The 27,150-nt window shown below is 36.4% G+C and overlaps 1 protein-coding gene across 1 annotated transcript in view; it reads left to right on the forward strand.

Moving 5' to 3' along the window:
- NRG3 (neuregulin 3) overlaps positions 1-27,150 on the forward strand; it is a 409,554-nt gene that overhangs the window by 335,081 nt on the left and 47,323 nt on the right. Inside the window, exon 4 of the mRNA XM_086466802.1 lies at positions 4,949-4,975. Coding sequence (XP_086322928.1) covers positions 4,949-4,975 — 27 coding nt within the window. The remainder of the gene's footprint in view (positions 1-4,948; positions 4,976-27,150) is intronic.

The raw sequence follows: 27,150 nt of genomic DNA on the forward strand, positions 1-27,150 counted from the left end.
TTATGGCCTGCTTTCCTTTTTTTAAGTTGTTGTTAGTTCTGTAACCATTTTTTATGTCACTGAAAACTGTTCAAGCACCTTTCATGGGATGTATGTATGTATGATTTTCATCACAGTGTCTTGACATAGGTGGGGTAAATTACTGTTACATTCTGTGTACTTACTATTACATCAGCTAATGTGTGGTAAACAGCCTACCTATTGACAGAGAAGTCTTACATCTGGAAAAATTTTAATAGTTCTCTTTGTCAGAGAGGGTAAAAGGAGGCACCAGGTATTAGTCTATTCACAGTCATTCTCAGGATTTATTTTGGTCCATTTTTAAATGTACCACAGAAGGAAATTTCTGTCATATCTTCCAGTGAAAATACTTTGAAAAATCAGCGGTTGTACTATCTGGATTTTATGTCTCTGATTCCCTTGAACATCCCGATCATTTCTTCTGCCCCCCAAAACTGTACTGTGAACAGTACTTTTGTGTAAGTTAATTACAGAAACAAATCACCAGAACCCCTCTAAAACAAACAAGAAAATCAAATTTTGTGCTTTCTAATAACTGGAGTTTGTAAAATACTTTAATAGATGCTGGTGCTTTTTCTTCTTGATACTGAAGGGAAGAAAAAAAAAGGAAAAAAAAACCCCACAAAAAAACCCCAAACAAAAACCACACCAACCTCTGAGAGCATTTGGCCTGTTTGCTAGATCTGATAACCTCCTGTGGATGTCAGAGAGAAAACAGGAGTGATGTACCCTTCCTACTGAATAGAGAAACTACTTGTCCCACAGCTCTATGTGCTCACATGCAAAATGAGGCGCCAAAAGTAGTATAGTTGAGGATTCAAAAATTAATTACAGTTTATGCAAGTAACCAGTTATGGTTTTACCTTTATTAAATACTCAAATGGGCTGACAACTTGTGCTGTCAAACATAATAAAACATAATGGATACGACAGCAGCAGTTGGTATTGTTAGGTAGTATCCTAATCTAGCTGCCTTCAGACTAAGTTCGATTGGTCTAACACTTAAGAGATAAACTTTGTCATGTTCCTTCCAGCTAGATAATCTGTTCAGAGTACTTGAGCTGTCCCAAGGTAGCTTGGAGCGTATTATCGTGTTGCATTTTCTGTTCAAGACAATAATATACCAAGGACAATTTAACAAATCTTATGAGTTTATTGGAACTGATAAATTTCATTTGCAGAGGAAAATACTTTGCTGTTGTGCTGGTTTTCCTAAAGCTGTCTCCTTCATGCCAAAGTCAACCTATCCTTAGAACAGATTAGAACATCTGTAATGGTCTACAATGAGCATTTTCGTGTCCAGGATTTTTCTTCTATAAATCAGTGAGTTTTACGTGTTGAGTTTGTATTTCTATTCGTAGTGTAGCTTAAAATGTACCTGGGGTAATGAAGCCTGTCTTTAACTAGAGAAAAATCTCCATGTTAATATGACTAAGAAAAAAGCCCCAGCAAACCACAATCCAGACACAAGGCTGCATGTTCTTTGTGACGCGCTAATAAATTAATCCATTAGTGAGTGTGAATTTATCTTCTCTTGCACTTGTCAAGTATTCCCAGGTGTGTATGTATTCATAAAGTATAAATTAAAATGGCTTTAATGCTAGCAACAAATTCACACAGTGCAAGGACCATAAGCCCAGTAATTTTCCCCATCAACAACAAAATACAGAAATATTCATAAAATAAAATATAAAAGAAAATAATCTTCCTGTCTGAGTAGTATATTTGTTCCTAAGAACATAACAATACCAGAAGGAAAGAAGAAATCACAATAACAAAAATAAAATACAGTCACATTATTTGGTTAATGACCCCATCTTGTGAAGCAGCACCTACGCTTCAGCATGTTAATAGCTTTCATATACATTTTTGTGGAACTGTGTCCTTAAAGAAACTGCATTTTTTGATGGTGAGTTACTTGACATTGCACTTGCTGTGTCCAAGGAAGTGTTCTGCAGGCTATTTATCATTTATATTACAACTGTATAGCAATATAACAGTCCTTTGTTACACTGTGGCATGCCAGGGGTCAATACTTTACATTTTTGTGTTTGGTTCAGTTTTAGGTCACCACCACAGCTCACTTTTCCCACCGTTGCCCCTGCTGTGCAGTTCCTGGTGCCATGCCTGTCTCTCACATGGACCTGCTGGGAGTGTTTCTTGACATTGTTACGAGGGGGGAAACACATATCCAAAACTGGAGTTTGCCAAACCGTTTATTTTCACTGCGGCAGTTCAACTGAGAGTAACTGCTGGCCTTATGCTTGGTCACAAAGGGGCAGCCCCATGATGCTCATAATCTGTTCCATGTACTTCTCAGCATCCCTCCTTTCACTGCCACCAGCGCACGCTAGGTGCAGAGGGGGAAAAGCAGCCCTGGGAGCCCTGGGGACTTGTCTTTCTGGTGTATTTCCAGGAGAGAGGTTTCTGATCTATGTGAGAATCCAGCCATTCCTCTGCTGGAAATGGCAAGCTGCTGTATTGCAGCTGCAGTATTGCCTCCTCTCCAGTTGAACGTGTTTCCCAGGAAGGCTGTAGATACCCTTGAATCACTTACATATAAGCCACTCAAAGATTAAGTAAATGCTTTTTTCCATCTTTTTAGAGGAAAGTGTATTTTGTATGCAGTTTTTGAGAAAGTGGCTTTGGCTTTTAACGTGTTGGTGAACTCAATGAGGAGATTGCAGGCTGTGAACAGAAATCATGTAGAGAACGTCTATAGCCCAGTTAGGAAAGGAGGATTGTTTTTTCAGCCATTCTACATAGACTTAAAAAAATTATATTGCATGATCTTGCTTCAGGTGTGAATAGCGTTAGGTCCTCGGAGACCAGATTATGGTGCTTTGATCTCTTCTCATTTTTTAAAGTAAGCAGTTGTTGACTGCATCCTGATCTAGTTTACAGAAGGATGGAACATGTGAATTGCATGCAGATAATATTTGCAGATTTCACAGGTACAGAAAATTAGAGAAAAAAAAAAAAAAAAGTTACAAATCTCTGTGAATATGCAGTATGTTGACTGCACTTTTGATATTTCTGATTTCGTGCTCATAAAATTTACATCCCTGCGTCAAATGTACAAGGAATGTTTGTACATGACACTTGTGCATGAATTCAAGAATGCAGAGTAGAAGATTATAATGTGGAATACATATATGTATGGGTTTGAGTTACGTATTCAATACTCAAAAGAAAGATTAATTTGGGTGTCACTAGACTCACATAATGTGCCTGTCCTAACACCATGCTAATAAGGTATTTACACCACATAGCATCATCTTACGTTCTTTTGTTTTGAGATGCATGTTGTGTCTTCTGCATGAAGATAAATACAGAATTTAGCAACTATGATATAGATTTGTATGCTAAGTGAACTGATCAGGCTGATGCTCAATGCCTTCTTCTGGAAGGACTGGAAGGTTGCAAAATGTGAACCAATCCCAGTGTTTTCAACAGAAACCCAAATATTTCACATTCTCATCACAGGTACCAGAGCTGACAATTCATACAATAAAGTGTTTAAAATTACTGTTGGTTTATGTTGGAAACTTTGCTATATACTTCTTAAGTGGACTTTTGAAAGTTACAGAAAATTAGTTAATGGGACCAAGTGTTCCACACAGCTCCCAGTAGTACCTCCCGGCTCCAAGCATGAGCTAACACATTAGTCTTGCTCTTTCTTGTAACCCTCCTGCTCTTTCCCTGCTGCCACCTTCTCTGCACACACTGCACTTGGAAACTTTGGCAAAATCATGTATTAATCTGTTCTCTATTAAGGAAATGTGACTATAAATTGAAAGGAAGACAAACACAAAATATTTCGCTTTTATTCTATTTTAAAAGGAAATATTGTATTTTGCTTGGAAAAAAAAAGTGCTTCTTTGTTCTTTATAATGCAAATTATTACTTCTCATGGAAAAGCAAAATATTTCAAGTCTAGCATAGAAGAGAATTTTGAAACCTTTCTGAACGTCTGGCCTTCCACAGTTTCAGTTTGGACCTGAAGCTACTGCTCCTTACACACTCAGTTCTGAAAAGTCAGTTAACATTTTTTGTGTTGCCCTGTCCCTGCAGGATGGACAGTTTGTTTTTCTTCAATCACATATCAACTTAAACATACTTCCTATAACATACTTCCTATTGACTTAAAATTAGTAACTGTTTTATATAAATTTAAATCTACTTTGCACCAAAACATTTGTCTGTTAGAGACATATCCTAATTTGTCATGTGAAAGAAGGGTACTGAAATGTTTTGAACTCTGTGGTAAATTCAGTCAATATTCTAAAAAAGTTAATTTTTTTTCAGTTTTAAATTTCTTGGAATTATTGCATCATACCAGTTAGATGGCTAACTAGGGAACACAACTACTATTTCCTGAAGTCAGATTTTCTGTTACACAGCAGGTAGCAGTTATGCAATCATCTTGGTTGCAAGCATGGCCGTTGTGTTGTAGTGAGAGCTGCAAAACTCAGTAAAAGCCTTGCATTCATTTCTTTGGTTTTTGATCTCTGTCAGAGAAAATGAACCTTGTCTACTAATGACAGTAATTAGCGTGTTGAGAGAAGAGTTTTAGGAGGAAGAAAAAATGAAATTCCTATAGGTAGCTGGCTTGAGGCATTTCAGTCAAATATAAATATAATGAGTAAAAGTGTTTGTTTCCTTCCCCAAATACACTTTCCTTCCGTGACAGCTCAGTGCCCTAAATTCCCATCTCAGGATTGCCCTTTGAAGGGCAGGGTTCTGCTTTTCTTTTGGACCAGTACCCACACAGTGGGCCTCTGACCCCGCATTGCATTCTGCTGCTTTGCCATATAAATATTGAATGCTACCAGTGCTGATAAAGGCAACATTTACATTTTAGTCTGTTTCTAACATTTCTGTCTCTTTTTTTTCTTTTTTCTTTTACATGCTTTCTTGGGTATAGCAGACCATTTAGGAATTGAATTCATGGGTAAGTTTTCACTTCTCTTCCTTTCACTTGCTAACATTTATCATAGTGCCTTATGCCAAACCACATGGAAGTTAATGAGAAGGCTCCCATGACCTCCATCAGTGGATTTTGGATTGGGCTTCTGTTATATTTACAGACTACATTTGAAGTTATGTAAAGATTTAATTTTTCTCTTGTCCACTGCTAGGGGGTTTAAAAACTGCATAATGATGTTTTGGTATTTTATTGGTGTTTAATGAAATGTAATATAAAGATTATAAGGCCATATCATTACATTTGAGAAATAAAATTTTATATGATATTTTAGGAAAGAGTTAATGCCTATCTTTATGTAAAGGAAAGTAAATTTTAAATTAGAAATTTTTTTTCAGAATTTGGTGTTAATTACAATGTTAAATGTAATGTTTAATAAGAACCATTTCATTAGCTTTTTACAGACAAGTCAGAGGAGTACTTTTAAGAAAAGGAGCAAATATCTGTGAATCTGTGAAATAAGTTACCTTCAGGTTAGGAAAAAGCTAAACCAGAAGTGAATAATAGCTTCTTATAATTTTGGAAAGGAAAATATGATGTTCTGTTGACTCAATTGCTCCCCTGTAATGTATTCATAGCCTGGTGGAATGACAGGCTTAACAGGTCACGGCTTCATCTCTCAGCTGGTGACCTGCAGAAAGCATAGGTAATTTCCTCAAGGAAGCCGAGGTTTGTTCTTAGCAGAGTTGGTGGACTGGTGCATCTTTTGTGTAACAACAGCTTGCATAAACTATTAAGTATGACTGAAACCACTGCAGTAAGAAGCTTGCAAATTCATATTGAAGTCATAGAAAAATTACTTTTAATGTGTCATTTCTATCTGTTGAGTCTTACTTAATTTTTTAAAATTTAAAGGTAAAAATATGATAGCCTAGTGATTGTAAGTGGTGATATGGGGATTTTATTGACAAGTTGAGTATGAGCATATGGTGATGAGTATTAACAGCATGTCAGGCTGCATTAGCAGCAAGAGGCCAGCCAGCAAGTTGAGAGATTTTTTTCCTACTGCTTTCAGACTTGTGTGGCATACCTAGAGAACAGTTCTCTCTAGAGAACTATTCTGTAATCTCCAGAAGTTTAGTGTTTCACTTCACTTCATAAGAAACTTTAAAAGTACCAGTGGAATTTATGCAAGTGTTTTCACAGACTTAGTGAACAAGCACAACTGGGAAATGGTTACTTTAAAGGCTCTCCCAGTTTTACTGCTTAACTTAAATTGTTAGCAGTAGTCTTAAGCCATATGAATTGAAGGACAAGCATATACATAAAAGAAACAGAAGAAGGAATATATGTAGGAATCTTGGAGTGAGCCTTTCCATACAAAGCAGGAGAGTGTTACCCAGGAGGCAAAGCTGAATTATTTTAACTTTATTTTGAGTATTTTAGTTTTCTTTTTTTTTTTTAAGACATCTCTTTAAGGCTTGAAATTAAGCCAGCCCTTGAAGTCTTGGCTCAGAGTAGTCTTATCATATGAGTAGCTTTTTGATTGTCTTATTTAATATTGGAACAGATCTTGATGGTATAGAAGTTAATGAAATCTTGTCTCAAGCCTGAAAATATTATGACAGCAGTCTAAAATGAGGCTTGAGGTGGTTTTCTGTGGGCTAGGAAAGAGTACGTTCCAGAATTATATGTAAAAGTGACATGCTTGTGTTTCTTAAACCCTCCTTCAATCTTTCTGAAGAATTACTTAGGAAGTGTAAGCACATATGGAATCATTGCTGCACACATAGCAGAGAGATCAAGTGACAATATACTTGTCAAATTAGGGCCACTCATGCAAAGCTTCTTCCATGAGTTTACTTCTGTACTGTAGAAAATAGTTGCGACTAGTGGGAAGAGTATTTTTCAATCATGAAAACTTAACAACGTATAGATGGTGCAGAGCTTAGCCTTGTTTGTACGTGATCCAGGGAATACTCCTTCTAATGTTTTCATTGCATTTGTGGGCTCAGTTGCCTTAGGAATTCCACTTCCATCATAATTTTTCAGAAATTTTGCTTGAAATTCATGTAAGCCTGGATTCCCAGGGAAGGTTGAACTCCTTCCACAGTAGGTAAAGCTAAAATCTCATGTAAATAAGAACATTTGTCTACAAAGGTGCCCCCAGGGACAGATGAAATATACACTAACTACACATCTAGCTTACTGTATATTTGCCAAGGAAAGTAGATGAGCATAGTCGGGTTTTTTGCTGGGTATATATACCCAGTCCTTTTACTGTCCTGTTAGGGATCTGTTATCCACGAATTTGTGTATTGTTTTGCGAACCAGCTGATAAACTATCTTCCCCCACGAGCTCCTACGGCAGCCAGTTCCAGAGCGCAGTAGTCAGAGGCTGTGTATGTTACTTTTGCATTGTATGATGAAATCCACTTCCTACTAGATCCTTAGCTCTCACATGCAGGACTTATTGAACAAGAGTTATGTATTCAGTTTATCTACTGCACTGACTGTTGTGTAAACTTTTCTCATACTCCCTTCCCCTTCTGGAAATTGTCAGATTTAAGTTCCATACAATATTCAGTTTTGTGCGTTCATGAACATGAATACTGATACTTATTGTTGCTGGCTTTGGTTTGCAGTGTCTTTGTATGGATAGCAGAGATAAATGCAGGCATATTAACATGGCATTATCTGTTTTAAAATGTGGGAAATGTAACAATTAGTGTACGGTTCTGACATATGCACGTGCAGCCTCTCTTGAATTAAATGGAAGCCAAGTATGTGCTCAAGGGACACTGTGTCCTTAAAAATGTGGATTTAAGTATTGTGATCAGCTTTACGAAATTTCTAGTGATAAGAAAATACGTCACACTTTCTGGTACCTCAAAGGAAAAAAAAAAAAAAAAAAGTCTTGTGTTTTATACTCACTTGTGAGAGCTAGATTCAATTTCCAGCTCTGATGCAATCTTCCAGAAAGGCTTTGGGCAAGGTATTTTAATCTCTCTGTGGCTTAGATTCTCAGTTACAGTAATTTTTGTCAGACTTTCTGCATTTAAATTCCTCAGCTCTCTGGGGAATATCTTTCAGTAGTGTGTAACACAGAAACTATTTCTTCTTGCAGGAGGGTGCAGACTTAGCTGCCTCCTTGCCTGTGCTCCCCCCTTTCCTCATAAGAAAGCACAGCAGTTCATGGCAGAATAGTGTACAGCTCAGGGCACGAGTGCAATGCACTTAGTCTGGATTGGTGCACATGTCTGTGTGGTTCCCAGTGTCACACCAATGATGATACATGCAATTTTATTTAAATTTCCAACACAAAGCTGAGTAAATATTATCACAATGTTCCTACAAACTGGAAATCTACTTGTTGTATTAATATTTTCATGTCAACGAAAGCGGGCTGGCTGTTGGTAGGGCTCGTGTGAGGCAGCGAGTTTGTAAGAAAAAGATTGAAAGCAGCAGCTTTTATTCAATAAGAAAACTAAGTGATGTATTGCTAGCATCAGATAGCATGGGGATATTAGTATCTGCAGCTTATTATTATTTTATGACCCGAGTGGTTAACCACACTGCAGGACTGAATGGTTTATTTTGGTCTGATGGAAAATTTGATGATGAAGCCAAATATCTCTGATAGCCAACATGGCTGATCAGGTTACTTTGGTGCAACAGGTAGCAGTTGAAAGCTGAGTTGTGGAGACTGACCTCATACGTGTGGTCCCAGCTGCAGAGTGAAATTGTTGCTTTAACTGCCAGATACAAGGAGATGCAAAAGCCCAAGAGTGATCTTTGGAAATAAGTGTTCTGGGTAAAAAGTCAATGCCCAAGACAAGTTGTCGTCAGTTTTACTCATTTCTTACACTGAAAATGAGTAGAGTTAAGGTGTGTTAAGAGATTAAATGTGAAGGCGACTGAGTACTGGAATAACCTGCTATAATACATGAACAAACATGACTATTTCAGCAATTCATCTGCACCACCTACTTTGGTGATCCAGAATCTTTATCTTTTGTTGTGTAACAGTAATTTATGGTGGATAAAGTTGTAAATAAAATGTCCTGAGAAAGGTGCAACATCCAAGTCGCTACAGTTTTGATGGAAATACAGTCATTATGTGAAATAGCAGTTAAACCAATGTCGATGATGTAAGCAATTATGATGTGATAACCTGAATCGCCCCATGCATGAATTGCAAGAATAATACAGCAGTTGCTATATTTAGTTACTACTTCTAGCTTGCTGATACTTAGGCCTTACACAGGAAATTAATGTTTTTCCCTAGAATTAGTTATCTTTTCTGGAAAAATCAGAAGAATCTTCACTGAAGTCAGTGAAATATGAATGATATATAATACCTTTGTAAGTAGTAAATCATTAAATAACATTTAATTGAGCAGAACGATAAAGTAACACAAGAACAGGATCCTATTAAAATTTATTTATCTCCTTGCAGTGACTACAATGTGAAATGTATTCAGTTTTCGGTACTCTGAGCAGTATTGGAGAAGACGGTACATGCTTTATTTTCACTGTGCTGATTCTCACTGCCTCCTCATTTTGAGGAGGCAGTTGTTTGCCTAAGACTCCAGGAACACTTCATCCAGTTAACTAAATTGACTCTGTGACCTTGTGTCATGCACTGTGACAGATGCATTTTGTTTTTTCCAAACAGCAAAAGTTGGATTTGGTGATGGGCAGTATAAAAGAGTACAACAATTTAGTATTTTTCCTGTTTGCAAAGAAATAAAAAGGCCAAGTTCGTTAGTTCCTGCACAGCTCACAAAACGTGTGGCTGGCTAGCTGTCCTCTGAAACAATGTCTTGTACCAGCAAACAAACAATGAAAATAAAAGACCAGTGTTTGCATGGGTAGTCCTAGCCTTAGTTACCATTTAGCAGCTCTAGCCTGTTATAAAACCCTGTAACACCCCTGTCCTCACTGGTGGAGAGGATGAATGTTCAATTACATGAGAAAGCAATGTACATGTTCTAAAGCACATATACTTAAAAAGAAAGTTTAGTTTTCCCTGTATTCCTTTTTTAAAGTATAAAGCAGTTAGGTTGTTTTCTGGTAATATGGTACACTGACTGCTTTTATGCTCCTATTTACACAAAATCTATTATTAAGAGATTCTGATCACAGTCATCCTCCAGTACTATCATAGCATATCTGTGTAATAATTATATTGCTGTTAATCATAAGCATTTAAAATATTCCATCCATACTACTTCAGTAAATTCCTGAAGAACTAAGAGGGACTATTTGATAGGCATTGATACTTGTAATGTTTACTACCATTGTGTCATCGCTCCTTGAATCCCTTTGTTCTTCACCCTGCCCCAGCATTTCATTATCTTCTTCTGATTTCACCTTTTCAAATTTAGCAAAGACTTTGCTCTTGGGACCTTATCTTTCTGTTTGCATTGTGAAATACCTGTCCTTTTTAAGTATGCTGCAAAATAACAATAGTGTCCTGAGGCATGAAATGGATTTAGATCTTCAGCACTTTCCATGGGCTTATCTTAGCTGTGAAGAAAAGTTATTTATCACCTCTAGAGAAATGAGACACGAGCACCAGAAGAGTGTTTTATAGAAACAGCTGACGTCCATGTACTATGAGAGTAAACGATGAAGCAGAGGTTCCTCAGAGGCTAGAGGAAAGGTGTACCAGTGGCTGTACCTGTTTAGGAAAACTTACCTCTTGAATGAAAGTCAACATGCATTTGGTGCAACTGCCTTACAACATCTTGTCTTGGTTTGGAGGATATGGTTTGGTTTTTGTTTAGTGGGATGGAGAGATTTATCCCTAGATGTTTTGTGACCTAACTATCATCTTGGTTCGGTGCTACCATGAGTACTTTTCTTGGTATGTCATTTTTCCAGTTTACCTGTATTATATTTTCTGTATTGGCAATGAACTGGGTTGGGTTAACTCCCATTATTTTTAAAAGGCAAGACTAAGATTTACCATGTGGTTAACTTTTGTGTGCTGTTAATTGCCTATGCTTTATCAAAACAGTAATGCTGTGAACTGTGTAGATAAAAACGGATAAAATAATGTTAATATATGTAACTTACTCTGGTGACCTTCCTCTGTGTTTGATTTCTTCTGCTTTGTTTAACTGAAGCTACTAATAATTTGTGATAAAATTTATGGGAGATAAAAAAAAATTGATAACACAGTATGTTCACAAGTTTTAAAAGCCGGAATTGGTCTGGGTTTCTCTGTTTTCCCAGGGGCTCAGATGGGAGGAGGTGCTAGTTGCATTAAGCAAGGTGTCAGTCTGTAAAAGTTGGTGTATGTCGTTGGTAACGCCATGTATAACCATTAGTCTGTCACTTCCAATGTGAATGTGTACTGTGTATCCTTATGTGCTGATTGGGGGATACTAGTAAGGTGAAAGTGTTACCTGTGGATTATGAAAGAGAATTTGTGAAGCCTTAAAAATGGATATTGTGTACAAGCCTCCAGGTAGGTTTCCATGTAACTCCTAGTGCCAGGTACAAAACTCTTCTGCATGGTGTGGGTTTCAAGAACACTCATGCTGTATTGTCACCTCGAGGAGAAAGGATGTATGCTTTGAGGCTGGTTTTCAACTGAGAACACAGCATCTCATCCTCATACAGAGGGGCTTTGCTATATTATGTCTCTATGTATGCAAATTATGTGTACATTCTGGTTTGGGATTAGGCATGTGCCCAAGGTTCCTGCATGGCTGGAGTATCTCAGAGGTAAACACTTTTTATTATGAAATACAGGTAATTGGATGGCACCAACACTGAACAGACAGCTGCGTATTTAAATGTGACCTTATACTGAGTCAGTCTCGTAACCTGCATTTTGAATGTGGTATTTAGATGAATGCTTCACCGATCTTGAGGAATTGTTAAAACTGACACCACAAGGGTATGCTAATGCAATTAGACCACTTGCAGTGTTGATATTTTACTCTTGACCTTGTTTGGGCTCAGCTGCAGTTTAACCAGACACAAAAATATGAAGACAGTGACTTGTCTATATTGAATGCTACTGAAACAAGCCTAGCAAGACAAAGGTGAGATCTGCATGTCAAAGGTGATGGTGGAGACAGCTGCCAGAAGACTTGACCAGTGAGACTTTATATTTCCACTTGAGAGAGGACCTGGGAGGAGGCCTCAAAGTAGTAAGTACAATCTGGGCATGCCCATGAGAACTTAGAAACCATTATCAGGCTAATAGGGTGGGATTTTTTTATTAGTAGAAGGTTGTTTACAGTGTACTGAAGTTATCTTGCTACAGGAGAAGAGGATCCAAATGCCCGAGCTGTACCACGTTTACGCAGCCACATTGAATCAGTGTTACTTTGTCCTTTCGCTGCTTGGAGGTGTTACGTAGATATCAAGTCTCATTCAGTAAATGATGCAAGGATTCAGAAAGTAGAAGGTAAGTATCACAATAAATGTTCCATGACAGTGATGCACTTGTATATTATGGTTGTATAGAAAAATGGATATTTCTGACAGTGAACTAAATCTTTCTGTGTCCTCTGTGCCTAGAATGAGTAGAGACAGTGTCCTGCCAGTAATTGCTGGAAGCAGAGGATAAGGGTAAGCAGTGTGGAAAAATTGTCAATGCACTATGTAGAGCACTAAATTATTTTTTCATGTACTTCCTTTTCTTTTTTTTTTTTTTTTGCAGGAGCTGTAGGATATTGGCATATGGAGAAGTGCAGAGATGTTATTCCTACTCTGACTGATTGTTTTTAATAAAGTTATTTTTATGATAATTGTAAATTGTCTCATGATCCCATTTACCGTCCCCATCAGCATCAGTTTATCCCCATTTCAAAACTAGCCTGTCTGTGCTGAAAAACTCTGTTTGTCCAGTTACCCAGGGTACTATCAGTATTTGCTTCTGAGTAGACAGCCCAACAGTTATCTGAGAAACAAGCCTGAGCAGCAGAAAAGGAAGAGGAAAAAACAAGTAGTGTCTATTAGCGTGCATATGTTGTACTTCTATGCTCAATTCTTTACAACAGAACAGAATTGCAAACTGTTTCATGCAGATGATAGACAAGGTTTTTTGTTTACCAATGCTAACTTTTCATCTTTGAATGGTAAAAATCAGTTGCCATGAAGTATTTTTATTTAGTAGGGATTCAGAATTTTCGAACACCATTTAGATCATGTTCATGTAGTTTAGTCACTGTGATTATATTGATTGTATCAGTCACAGTAATTCTCATATGAATTAATATGATCCTTTTCTATTTTTGTGATAAGTTAATTACTCCGTGCCTACGTTAGCAAGTAAACTCTATTGTAATATAGTATTACTCTGTGGTTATTCTTTCAGGTCTCTTGGCAATTTTGCATTTTACATTCAAAGAGAAAGGAAAATCAAAATGGAAATATAAAACAATAACCTGGTAATGGAGGAGCATAAAATGTGATAGTATTGAAGTTGTCAGCAGAACTAACTGAAACAATTTAGAGTCTTCACATTTGACAGTGAAATAAAAAAAAAAATATAGCCCCTCAAAATAACAGGTAAAGAAGAGCTAATCAAAATGAACTAGACCAAGCAGTTTGTAGACGAGATGGAAGTGAGAGAAAAGAGGTTAATTTGCAATTGTTAATACTTCTGTTAATAGTTTCCCACACATTGCTGTTAACAGCTAGGACTGTAAGTTGTTTCTGTCATTGGAACAATGACCATAGTCTCCAAAAGTACAAGCTTTTAAGTCCTGAAAGTAACATGGAGCTAAATCAACCGAAGAACTTCCATACCACAGTGCCAAACATTGCCCTGCCTTAGCCTTAACTCCGTTGTGTACAGTGACCAGCTGCACTTGCAGCCTTCTTGCCAGTCCACCATGACATGCGATGAGCACCCATAACTTCTTCGGTGCTGTAAAGACTTAAATATCCTTGTGCAAGCCAATAATATTTAAAATTGATGCCTTCAAAGACTTCGGGTGTTTTCAGTATTAGTTGACTGGAAATTTTGATAGTTGCTGTCTTGAACTTAATAAGAGTTACTTTTGTCTTGCTTGTGATTTCTGACTAAAACGCATGGATATTTCAATATTATTTCTACTATTTCTAATATGATCTACAGAACTTGAAATCAAAATCAAGTGTGTCACTGGATTCATATAAGTAAGCTTATCCTTTTCCTGATGGGCTTCAAATCAGATAAAACTGAGAAACAGATAAATCCCTCAACAGTAGTTACAAAACCTGGCATGTATGAGTAATTCTGTGTAATTGTGCAAAACCAGGAGTATTTTCCTTTCCTGTCTTGAACTTCTATTCTTCTTCTACCTGCCTTTTCTCTTTTGCACCCACCTCATTCTTTTCTTTTTCTATACCACTGCAGACTTTCCTTTTCTATTAGTTTCATAAATTTACTGATCAATGTAACTTACTCTGTTTGTGTTGTTTATAGGAGTAACTATGAATCAGTTGTAAACATCACAAATGCCCTGTTTAGCTTTAATGGAGAGTATGACATGCACACACTGAAGTTTTACTTGTTTATAATTGTGTTTCTTGCTGTATGCAAAAATGATACAGCATTTGAAAAGTGGGAGTTGCAGTATACACTAACTTGCCCAGTTCATAAAATATGAATGCTCAGAAAATGAATACAGCATTGTTAATACAGTTAATCAGCTTTAGAAAAACAAAAATATGTGTTTATCACTATAATATACACTTGCATGGGATATTAATGAAAAAATACCAGCTACTTTGTTTTCTGTATTTATTCTACACTGTGCTTATTACTCTCATTCAACTAATTTAAATTTGTTTTCGGGATAAGGAAAATTTGCTTCTGATGAGAAAAGTTTAGATGTCTGTTGTGCCACATTTTTCTTTGGGTTTGTAAGGCAGAGTCTATACACTGAATATACAGCCAGCTGTGCTGGAAATTTTGTACATTACAATGGCCTTACAGGGTAGACCTTTAAAATTGTTGAGCTATAATAGCTGGTGTAATGCGTTGTTAGAATGTGTACCATAAAAAAATAAGACTTTGTTAAATTCAAATTAATAACCGGCCTCAGTGAGAATACCACTGTGACTCCTACTAATTTTGCTGCATGGAGTTTCTTTATGCTTCTGTACTTCAGATAATGTGCTTAAGAAACAACAAGAAAGTGTCCTCAGTTAACTGTTCATTTCACGAGAGATGAAGGGGAAATCACTAAAATGAGCAAACATTTTATTTCAGTCTTTCTTTTTCTTGTAAATCTCTCTAGTGTGCTTTTAAAGTTTCTTTTGTCTGATGGAGAGAGCACTTTCACTACCTTTCAAGGTAAGGTGGTACCAGAGCATCTCATTCTTTCAATTAGTAGTGAATCTTGTCTTGAAATGAGATGGCTGACCGTTAGTGGGAAAAGGTGAGTGAATCCTATAAAAATCCTATAGAAACAAATCAAGCCATTTTAAATTAATTTATTCCAAGTGACTTAAGAGTGAACTGGAGAGAAAAGGTGAATGTATTTTTCTTAAGTTACACTGCTTCTTTGAAGTTAAGTAGCTATATGTGTGTTTTTCCCAAGATTACATACTTTAAGCTGCATGTTCTACTCATGGAGATTTTGCTCCAATAAGATATATTATCTCATGAAAACTACAACAAAAATATGGAAATTCTATTCATAAGTACAAATGGTTTGCCAAATATGACTGGTGATTTGCGAGAGCTACATTGGAAAGGCAATATCTTACTTCTCAGTATTGGGTCAAAGTTTCTTAATCGACTGTGATGCAGTTGATGTGGATAAAGGATATCGGAAAGACAATTAAAGCATTGTCATCAATGCTATTTTATTCAACTTTTATGGCAGGTATTGTTCTGCTCAAGAGGTAAGTAATGTAATGCCATTGCCTTGCTTTTACAAGTGATTTGTCATTTTTTCCTATCTTTTAGGACTTAGTAGTATTCATGTATCAGCTATTTTTATTTTTTCGTTGCCTCAGCACCTTTATGGCCTAGATTTAGCATCTGTAGGCCATGAATCAGTTTAGTAATCATCCCGTTCAGTCTGCTCATTCATGTGCAGTTAGGATCTAACAGTCCTTGTGCAAAGAAAATTCAGAATCACCTTTTAAGTTTGCAGCTGTAACTCTTATTGTGACAAACTGCCTTATGAATTTAGGATTGAAATGTCCTCCAAATACCTTGCTACATGTCTAGCCTGTGTTCCTGGGTTCTGGTGGTGCTAGTTTACCATCTCACCCATTCAGCAAAAATAGGGACATAGTCTGTTCCCCTTTTTGGTACTGTGAAGAAAGTGGTGGGGGAAAGAGGTTGCTTTTTAAGCAGCCCATTCCCTGCCACCCTTGCACCCCAAAATATACTCAGTTTCCCCAATTCTTTTGTAAATTTAAAGTTTCAATTTGAATTTATAGAGTTTCTTCTCTCAATAAAGCACGCTAATAAAAATCCATTAAAGTACCAGTGTATGATTCACTTGTCTTGGAATTATCTTCTCGTAAATACATCCCATGATGTAACATTATTGGTTTCTCCCATTCTATGCTCATTCTTTATTGTATCAAGGTGTGTACCATCAATAATTTATCCTTTTGTCGTCTTTATTGCTTGCTCAAGCTCTTTGATACCGTCATTTTATCCTTCATTCTTTTGTTCTCAGTGTTCTAAAAAATATTGATACTTGTGTGGATAGCACAGCTGTGCTGACAGACCTGCTTGCAAGTTGTTCTGCTGTTCAAAGATGTCTGTCCCTCACTGTCATTACTCTTGTGTCACTGTTCTTGAGAAGAGCTTTTTAGCTATTTACTTCCTTTAGGTGTTTCCTTTTTATTTTTCACTGCTTCGCACACTTCTGTTTGCAGACGTCTCTTGTTCCCTGATTATTTTGGTAGCACTATTACTTCGGCTGTTGATGTTTGGGGTTTTTTCTTATCAAAAGTCTGCAATGTTAAATTTGCTGAATTATTCATAAGTCTATATATGAACACCTGCATCTATTATTTGGAACTTCTTATTTTATTTCTTTTATGCTAGAGCCTAAAACCTATTTTGTAATTCAGTAATAAATACTAGTCTTCATTTTTTTCAGAGTTCCTTTTGCTGACCTCCTGTTTATCTCCAGGGTCCCAACTGTCTTTTAGTTATTTTTGAGGACTACTGCAGTTCAAGGAGCTACATACTTGTTAAACATCCCTTCCCTCTTTGCTATCTCTGTCTTTATGCACTAACCTCCCTGTGCAGTATGTTTGAAGTGGTTCTTGATCTATAATATATCGTTTACTAGTTATTATATATTATTTACTAGCATACAAATCTTTTTTCTCTATAATCTTTTATCTGAGAATATTACTTGATACTTACTGCCTTTTTAGCTTTAAAGAGGTGGTAATTTAAAAAAAAAAAAAAATTTTGTTCTATGCAACCTGTTTTACTCCCTCATGTACTTTTTTATTTCTTTCCCTGCTTGTCTGAAACTTCTGTCCTCTACAGCATTAGTTGGTGAGCCTGTGGATTTTCCTGTTTACTTAAAAAGTGTTTGTAGAATGGAAGTCTCAGAACCACTGAAGAATTCGGGGTGGAACCTGAAGATCTGAAGGTCTCTAGTCCAACCTGATACTCAAAGCAGGGTCAGCTCAGGTGCCGCCAGGCTGCTCAGGGCTTTATCCAGCTTAGTCTTTAAAAAATGGTGACTGCATAACTTCTCTAGGCAACCTGTGCCAGTGCTTCACTGTCCTAATCTATGAACTTTAAGATAATTTTAATAACTTCTAAAATAATTAAAATGCCTTTTTAGATAGTATTTCTATTTCCATATCTTACTCATCTTTGTGTTTTACTGAATATTTACATAGCAAATAAGACTGTAGTATTGTTAAAATGTTTTGCATAAGACGCTCTATGACATCATTCTTCTAGACTGAGATGCATCTATTTTCATTTTTTTGGTGAATGGTGGCAGTGAACAACCAACTCAATAAATCCAAGAGAAGTTAATAGAGTATTCTTTCTTTTCTGGTGTTTCTGTGTCGACACTACCAGCAAAAGGAAGAAAATACTAACGATCTCCCCTTTAGGGTCAATTTTTCCTTTCCTACATCATTTTATGTATTGGCCAAACTTCTTTTTAGAACACTTTCCATAAAGTAAGATGATTATGAAAAGGCAGTTTGATTATTAATTACGATTATTATTTCATTATGTGCTTCTGGTAGCACCCAAAATTGCTAGTCACTTCCCAAACAAAGCAAGGGATGTGGATGTGTGCTCTGCACTAACCTCGGAAATAAATCAACACAAGAGGTAACAAAGTGTGTGAAGTTGGGTAAGATGACAGGACATAACCTGACTCTTCTAGGCTGTTGGTCTGACTCCCAGTATGAGAATATTGCAAGATTCTGGGTTATGTTGCACAGGCGTGCTCATGAAAATTTTCAAAGGCTCATGAAAGTGAACATACTTGGTTTGAACCTGAGATAAAAATGCATGTTGGCTCTAAGCTTGAAATATTACTAGCACAAGTGAAATAGGTTGCGAGATCAAATGGCAGTAACTGAAATGTACTTAAATATAGCAGGTGCAAATCTTGACTTTTAAAATACCCTAAGGTCACCTTGTCAGTGATCACTGCCATTCTGCATTGACATTACTTAGCAACCTCAGTAATGCCTTCATCTTACCTTTCCCCATTCATAACTCTTGCGGTCTTGTTTGCATTCAGGATGGCGGTGTAGTCTCTGGCTTTTGTAACAGAGGAGGTGGATAACTCAGCATTCCACTGATTAAATGAAAGGGTAATGCAACTTTAGGGAGTCATCAGAAATACTAGCTCCAATCCATTACCAAAACCACACTATAGCAGGAGGATATCTTTATACTTTGGGACACATTTCTACAGTAATTTAAAAGTGGTATATAAGTCAGGAATGCTGTTTTACAGAAGTGATTGATAATCTTTTTTAGTTTGTTGTACAGTCTAATGGATCAATATTTTGGGGTTTTTTTTAACACTCTGCACCACCCTAGCACTGCAGATTTACTACTGTAAACATAAGTTCATAATGTGCTCAAGTATCTATTAATAATGTATTAACTTATCCAGATAAAAATACAGTAGTACAAAACACTGACCTGACTGAATTTTTTTTTCATTAATACCATATTTACTCAATGAAGTAAATGTGGCAAAAAAATTTACTTCTCAAGAGGTAGTGTCTAAATTAAACTAAAATAAAATTTATAAAACAAAAAATACTAAAGTTTCACAATGCAGTGTGTGTCTTGTCAATTTGTGAGCAAATATAAATGTCCTAAAATTGGATTCTATTCTTATTGAGACATGTATAACCAAAAAATTAAAAAAAAAAATTACAAGCATTTAAAACTGAATGAAGATGCCCCCCATGATATTATTTCCCAAATTTTACACTACATTAATGCAGCAGATTGCAACACAGCGTTATTCTAAAGCAATTATTTGCTGGTACTAATCTAGATCTTCAGTGCTAGAGCTGAGATACGAAAGGAGGATAATCAAACATTTCCTTTACCATAATTAATTTATGACATTTACATTTGAAGTCATTTACACTGATAGACTCTCCGAATAAGGTGAGAGCTTTTGAGAATCCTTTTGTGACAAGTTTTTCTTGCTGGTCATTTTTTCCTTTTTTTCCTTTTTTTTTTTTTTTCTAAATTGCAAGAATTATCTGATTTATACATCTTAAAGGTTGAATGCTGTGTTGAATGGTCATGTGGTCATTGTGATTTCTTTTTCCTGTGCCACAGACTTTATAAACATTGCCGTGACCTGGCTCTTCCAAAGTAACTTCTGTATGATAATCAACTGGTGCAGCTGAGTTTGTTGAGCAGCTTTCTAACAAAATGCATGGAGAGGATTTACATTATAGGTTAGGCGGTCTAGATAGTCTTGAGCACTTACAGTTTGAACCAGTATCAAACTGATGATTATTTTGAGATTATTTTAGTATGAGTGGGTTATGGAAGTAAATATGCTCTGAAGAAAAGAATGTATTTTTTTGTAAATGGAGAATAAGAAACTTGTGAAATTTGTTCCAGCTGCTTAAAGAGAAACAGTTCTACAGACTGGAAATTTAAGTTTAAAAGAATGCTATCAAATATTTTTCTTTTTTTTTTAAAAAATGTATTTTCCCATAATCCATGATAGGCAGTTAAATGGCAGAAAATAATATGGGTTTTCCTCTTTTTTATCACTTTCCGTGTTATATAGGTTTGTTATTTTTTTCATGTCATTTAACTTGAATGTAGAATGATAGTAATTTTTATTAACGTTATTTTTCACTTTCTTCAGCAAATGATCATGCATTAAGATCTTTTATTCACTAAGTAGTCTGGATGCAACCGTGTGAGCTTTTTTAGTTAGCCACCCAAAAAAAGTAATCGTAGAAGAACTTTCCAATTTGGAAACTAAAGGTAACCTTTTATGTTTTTAAGGACTGTAATTGTATGTTATGTTTGTTGGGCTTTTTTTTTTGTTGTTGAGTTTGTCCTGTATTTGTTAGAGATAATTGATGGTAAAAAACTCTGCCATCATCAGTCATATCTGACCTGTCCCATTTAGACGGCAGTAGCACAGAGCAGAATGACAAAGTCCAGAGAAATCCCCTACACAGTAAAGGGCTTCCAGCTAGAAGCCAGTGTTTCCATTGGTTTAATAAAAAGGTGAGCCGGTACAGTAGCACATATGAGAACAGAAACAGTATTGCAGGTGGGTATGAATTCATTGAAAGAGTGATGGCAAGAAACAGATAAAGAATTTCAACCACAGTTCTACTTTCTTAACCAGGAAGTGATCAATCTCGTTTTGAAAAATTTGGTTATAATGTGTTCCTAGATAAAAATGTGAGATTTCTGTTGTGCAGTATGATAAAATGCATGGTTACAAACCGATTTGAAACTGGCTTTATAGTTAGTGAACAAAAGTCGTTTCAGATAAAATGCTGTCATTTACAAGTTGACTGAATTGTCTCTGAAATGAATATAAGTGATTAAAAAAAATGAAAACCTTATTTTTGTATCCCAGGTTCCACAGTAGATTCTAACTTACACTTCCAGTAAGAATACTTTCCAAGAAGTAATTTAATTGTGATTTGTTTCTGTAACCTAGCATTCACATCTTTTATCATGGCACCTGTCAAGAAAACTTCCTTTTACGTTGGTGGGAGATTGACAGATATAACCTGCAAATGCACCTATATCTTATGAAAATTTGTTAAGTGGCCAAATGTAGAAATACATTACTATTAGATGAAACAAAGCTTAATTCCTGATAGAAAATCTCAGAAATCAGTTCTAAAATCAAATTCACTGAAAGATGACTCAAATAAAATGAAATACAGTTGAAAATTACTGAACTCACTTTTTTTTTTTTTTGTCTGAGGCAATACCTAAACCAGCTATCTAGTGTATAGATTCATCTTCTATTTTCTGGAATCCTTTCTAGTTTTCTATTTTCCTGTTCTGGCTTTTATTTTTGCTAAAGCATCTACACAAACATTTAATTAAAGTCACATTTTTTTATTTGTGTTATAGAAAAACACACAGAAAAATCCCTATACTGTCATTCTGATCTGATCTACTGATCTAATTGTGTGTCATCTAATGACGCATCCCTTTTTGTCCAGGCATAATTATAGCAGTTTATGAAAGTATATTTTCCTTCCCTTAAGAATGCTGCTAATATGGACAATCGTGTTGTGGATGTTCTGCTTCTTGTTTCTGTTCTCTGAAACATTTTGTGTTGTCTACTAGTAGGAAATATTAGAAAGGAAAATGGTTTCCTACTCCAAATTTAATCATTTTTCATTAATAAGTTTGTTATTACTCTAAAAAGCTTTTAGAGAACTTTGTAGAAGGCTTTGCAGTTACTTAGTAACTGTACCCACCTGCTTTTTGGGGTGCCTTTTTATGCTCCCCAACCTTCCTGAGGCAAAGCATATAAAAGCTCAGCAGCTTTCTGGCTTCTCCCTGACGAATGCAGCTCTTGCCACTCATAATCTGTGGTGTAAGAACAGCTTTGGCAGCTGTACTTGGATTCCTCCATCACTCTAAAGAGGCACAAGTGCTGTGCTGAGTAGCTGAGCTGCTCACCTACTTGCCACACACACCAGCGTATGTTCACATGTACCTCCGAGGGTAGATGCATGTGAGATTTTAATGGTTGTAGTAGGTTCAACACTTGCAGGTAGCCAGCCTTTTTGTGAAACTGCTGATAGGTACTTTTGGGCTCAGTATAACACATCTCCATAACTGTCTTATAGGGAATATGCACCGATTGCTCCTTTATGACTGTATATCCTCCAGTATTTGCCTTATTTGTCTTAGATAGGGATAAAGAAACAATTGAAGTTGTGTCCGAAACCACAGAGGTACCTTTATAAAATAAGCAAATTTCATTTATTTTACAGTGTTAGTATTACGCTTGAAGTTTTCAAGTGCATTTGCTATGAATACAGTGGAGAGATAATGTTCTGTCATCAAAACACTGTGTATAATATGTCTGGGTCCTTCTTTTTGCTGCTATGCCTTTCTGCACATACTGCTAAATTGCTGGTTTTAGGGAGAAGATAAGTAGTGTCTGAAAAACACCCTTGTCTGCTGGATTACTTCCTAGGGTTGTTTCCTCAGCATGGAGCACAATGAATCGGGGTTGTAAAATGCTGTAATCCCTCCTGTTGACCTACGTTTGTATGCCAGATCGATTAAGACAAGCTGGTGTCAGCAGGAAAGGTAAAGTTAAAAACAGAGGGCAAAGTCCAATGCCTCTTCAAGAAAACAAGGAGAAACCACTTTAGTGTTGGTTAGGAGGCAGTGTACTCTGCTGGAAAAGGCAGCAGTAAACTGTGAAACGTGGTGATTTTGTTGTTGTAGAGGAAAAGGGTTTGTTTCCTGTTGTTACCCTAAAAGCGGAGTCTGAGAATAAAGGCTTTCATGGCAAAAGTGAAGCCAAGAGTTTTCCTAAGGAAAAAATTCAATAAACATTGTAGCCAGTCTGCTTCTGAGTCAGAAAATTGGTGTCGCTGTAGGGAAAAACATCAATAAAATCTACCTTTACGTGAATGATCAGGAGACAAATGAAGGTGGTTCTGGCGTGGACTGTGACCTATTGTGCATTGAACTACTTTGCAAGTTTCTGCTTTTGCAAACATGAGGAACATTTTTTCTGGGTGTTCTGTAGGTGAGATAGGAGTGTCTGATTCAGAGCAGTTCATGGCTTTGTACACTACGTAGTACATGTACCATTGCTAAGTTTCATGTTGGGATTTAATTAATTTTACTTTTCATGTGATAGTATTTCTTACTTGTGCCTATTTTTATAGGCATTTCTGTACTGAAAATGAACTCATATTTTTTCCTTATTTAATTTCCGTGACATTATGCATTGTTTTATTTATATTTCCAGTTCCCAAGTAAAACTAATATATACCCCCCTTGTACTACAGTTTTAACACAATCTAAGTATATCATTGCTATTTATGGATAATTATGCTGAACATTTACTAGAAGGCTGCATAGGTTTTTAACATACAAGATTATTGTGTTATATAATTCAAAGCCATAAGAGCAGTCCAGTTTTAAGGTGCAGTGTAAACTTAATCACTGCTTTCCATATCTTCCACAGAAAATAGTTGAAGTTATGCACATTTTGGAACATGTTACTAACTTGCCTGTTTCAACAAGAGCAGATGATCAGTCACTGACCCCAAACTACTTATCAAAGTAAAATTTCCAAGCTGACATTCAATCAGAGTTGTTTTACATATGGAAAGAATATAGCGTATAAGAAACGTAACACTGTAGAAGAAGTTATAATTGAGGATATACTAGGGAAACCATTTACCTGCTTGTTCATCACGGATGACTTGTAGGGTGAAAGCATGTTATGCAGTACTCTCATCATGAAGGAATGAAGCGACATCTAAAGAAACAAATACAGAAAAGAAGTGTGCATTTATTACGTGCCTTTATTAAGTGAATTAATCTTGCTTATAAAAAGTGCCATGAGCCTTCCTTGTACAGAGATGTGCATCACCTTAGAAAGTACAGCTTGAATTTAATAGGAAGATTTTGTTATTGACATTGGGAGAAGGCTTGGTAAATACTCACTTCAACAGAGCTATGCTCACTTACTCCCTTTGAGGACCTGCCCCTCTAATTTTAATTAAAAAGCAGCAGACAAAATCCGATCATGCAGAGCCTGCTCCATAGTAAACCCAGAGTCGAAATGAATCCTTCATACTCAGTGTAAAACTGAATTGAGCAACTGTGTCACGTAATCAGGTCTTTTCCAGCACGCTCTGAAGGGCAATGTCACGGGAAGAGCATCTCAGAAGATTGTGAAAATGCAGCGAAAGAAGCAATTACAGCATTCATTTTTCCCTTTTATCGTCTGAGTCATGCCAGAAATGTTAGTGAGTAATATTTAATTAAACTGTTATCAACTTAACTTTGGAGTATTTCATAATCTCACCCTTGGCATTGTCTTTTTATTAGGAAAAGGCTTAAGTGACTATGAACTATAATGAAAAGCCATGGGGAGGTCTTGCACACAACGAAGCTGCTAATCCATTGGAGACGTATGTGGGAAACTCATTTTTCAGTGATAGATGGAGCTTTAAAGGTTATCAGGACCTTTTATCTTCTAGTTAGCTTTCTCTGAACTTGAAGCCCTGTCTATGCAAAGTACATCCCAGCAAATAACCACTGAGCTTGAGGTGGAGAGACTAATTTATTGCTGCTTTTCCTCAAATGTTTTAGATCTTTGTAATTTATTTGGTTTATGTACTGTGTAGGAGCCAGAGTGAGAGTTCAGGATACTAAGCTTAATACAACTGTGTTCAATGCCCCAGGGAGTTTATTGTGCAAATTCTTACATGCTATTCAGATAATGTGTTTTTGACACTGCAAACATGCAGATGTATATTTTTCTCAACCTTAAACTAAAATAAAAGATCAGGACTGATCTAGTAATAGCAGGGCTGCAATATTTTTCTCTCAGGTTTGTTATTTTTACATAGGAATCTGTTCATTTGATCAACCAGGAACCAGAAAAGTACCTGCAGTTCACTCTCATATTTTATTTGCTATCACTTATTCTTTTTATTCAGCATGGAAGAGTCTGAAACATAATTGCGAACAGCATGTCTGTGAAAATACTCTGCAGCTTTCACACACGCACTCAGTCAGGGTAATTTTATTTAGTCTTGCAAACAGTAAGGAGAACAGTTTGCTTTGTGAAGGGAGAATGAACCCAAATATCATCTGAGAGGATTTAATTATTTGAAAGGAAACTGATACATAATTTTAAAAAAGCCCATTTGGAGTTTCTTCTGCTGAGTAGAGTTCCTTTGGTTTGAATCTTGCCACCATAGCCATACACTACCAACAATTTGGAGCTACCATCTTGGTGTTTACTGAAAGTGCCTATGCCAGGCACTTTAATACAGCTGTAAGTCAAAGCAGTATTTGTCTGCCCCCAGACTCATTTACTGGTGAATAATCACATTATGCAAAATCTGTTACTGCCATTCTGTATCCACCCTGCTGTACCTGTCCATCAGCAGCAGTTAACAAAGAAGCACAACATAAATTAGCCACTTAATTTAAACTAAAGTGCAGCTGAAGCATTCATTAGGCTCCTTGGAAAAATCTCATCTTACCTATTAAGGCTAAATACATTCATCTTTTTTTTTTTTTTTTAATAATTGAATGTACTAATTCTGAAGCCTGACTGAAGTTTGAGATCTGAATTTTTCTGGGGAGGAGAGGTAGCCTGTTTGCTTTACGATTTTTTACTGAAAATATAGTGTCCCAGCTTGGGACAGTAACTTACATAAATAACTAGTTCTGGCTTTTTAACTCTTGTCACTGTTCCTTCCACAGAGCTTCAAATTTTGTTGTGATTATCAAGCATGTTATTATGAGAATTACTATAGATCCCACTAGCCCAAGAGCACTGAAAAGTACCATAAACAGAGAGTGCATGTTCTTCACTTGTTATTTATCTTAAGTCATTTCCCCATATCAAAGGAACTAACATCTGCCATTCAGCTGAAGAGTTAACCCTGACTGTGGTTGGTGTAAATGTCCAAATTGCTCCTAACGTTAACAACAGTTGAGCAAACATTTCGTAGAACATAATTACGGGTTTTTGTGTGTTTTCTGTTTTTAATCTCAAATCCTCACTTCCTCTGTTGTATTACCACTCTTGCAAATAGTTAGTTCTTAGAAAAAATTCAGTGATTTGTGTTTAAAATATCTGAACTGCATTGACTGGATGCCATTGATCATGCTGCCAGAATGATGGTCTTAACTGAACTTAACTGATTAATGTCTAAAGTACTACTTAACTGAAATCCTCAGCATAAAGCAGTGCTCCCTAATTTATGAACTGAAATTTCTTTGCTTGCCAACTGAGTTCCTCCTAACTGTATTCAACTGGAGTTGCAGCATGATGGTGGAAGTCACTGGTAGGACACATGCCTCAGGGCCAAAGGCAGCTAGTGGCATTTATTGCTGGGATGCTGTACAGGGGGATTCCTCATATGCCGTTACAGTATTCACCTGCATGGAAAGTAAACCAAGCCTTCCACTTGGCAGATACAGAAACCTATTACAAAAGCAGACATTGAGACAGACTGTGAATTTTACTTCTGTGCTGAAGAAGACAGTAGATGGGAGAGAAGTGAGTGTGTAGCAGAACAGATTCTTTCTAACTCGTTTCTTTGTTAGCCACATACAGGCAGTGCTTCCTTTTCAGTATCCCAAAACCCTATGGCTGGGAATGTGGATTCTATGATTCCTCTTAAAAGAATGGGTTTTCTGTGGTTCACTTGGTTGCTTCTCAGCTTCCTAGAAGGGATCCTGCAGAATCTCTGTGCTTAGTGTTTTGGAAATAGTGTGTTTACCACGTTACATCACATACCATACGAAATGTACATCTCAGGAATTTAAATGAAAACAAATTAAAATTTACTTCAAATACTTGCAGTTCTAGAAAATTGTTTGTGTAGGCAAGCAGTAGATATTCACAGGGAAAAGAAAATGGGATTAATACAACTGAAGCTAATTCACTTTCTGTAGTCAAATATTTAGAGACAATTTTGGTTAATCAACCTGCTCTTCAAAAAATATTGAAAAGGTCATACAAATTAATACCCAATTTTGAAAG

Source organism: Leptosomus discolor, chromosome 6 (assembly GCF_034619465.1).
Source record: "Leptosomus discolor isolate bLepDis1 chromosome 6, bLepDis1.hap2, whole genome shotgun sequence".
NCBI classification, from domain to species: Eukaryota; Metazoa; Chordata; class Aves; order Leptosomiformes; family Leptosomidae; genus Leptosomus; species Leptosomus discolor.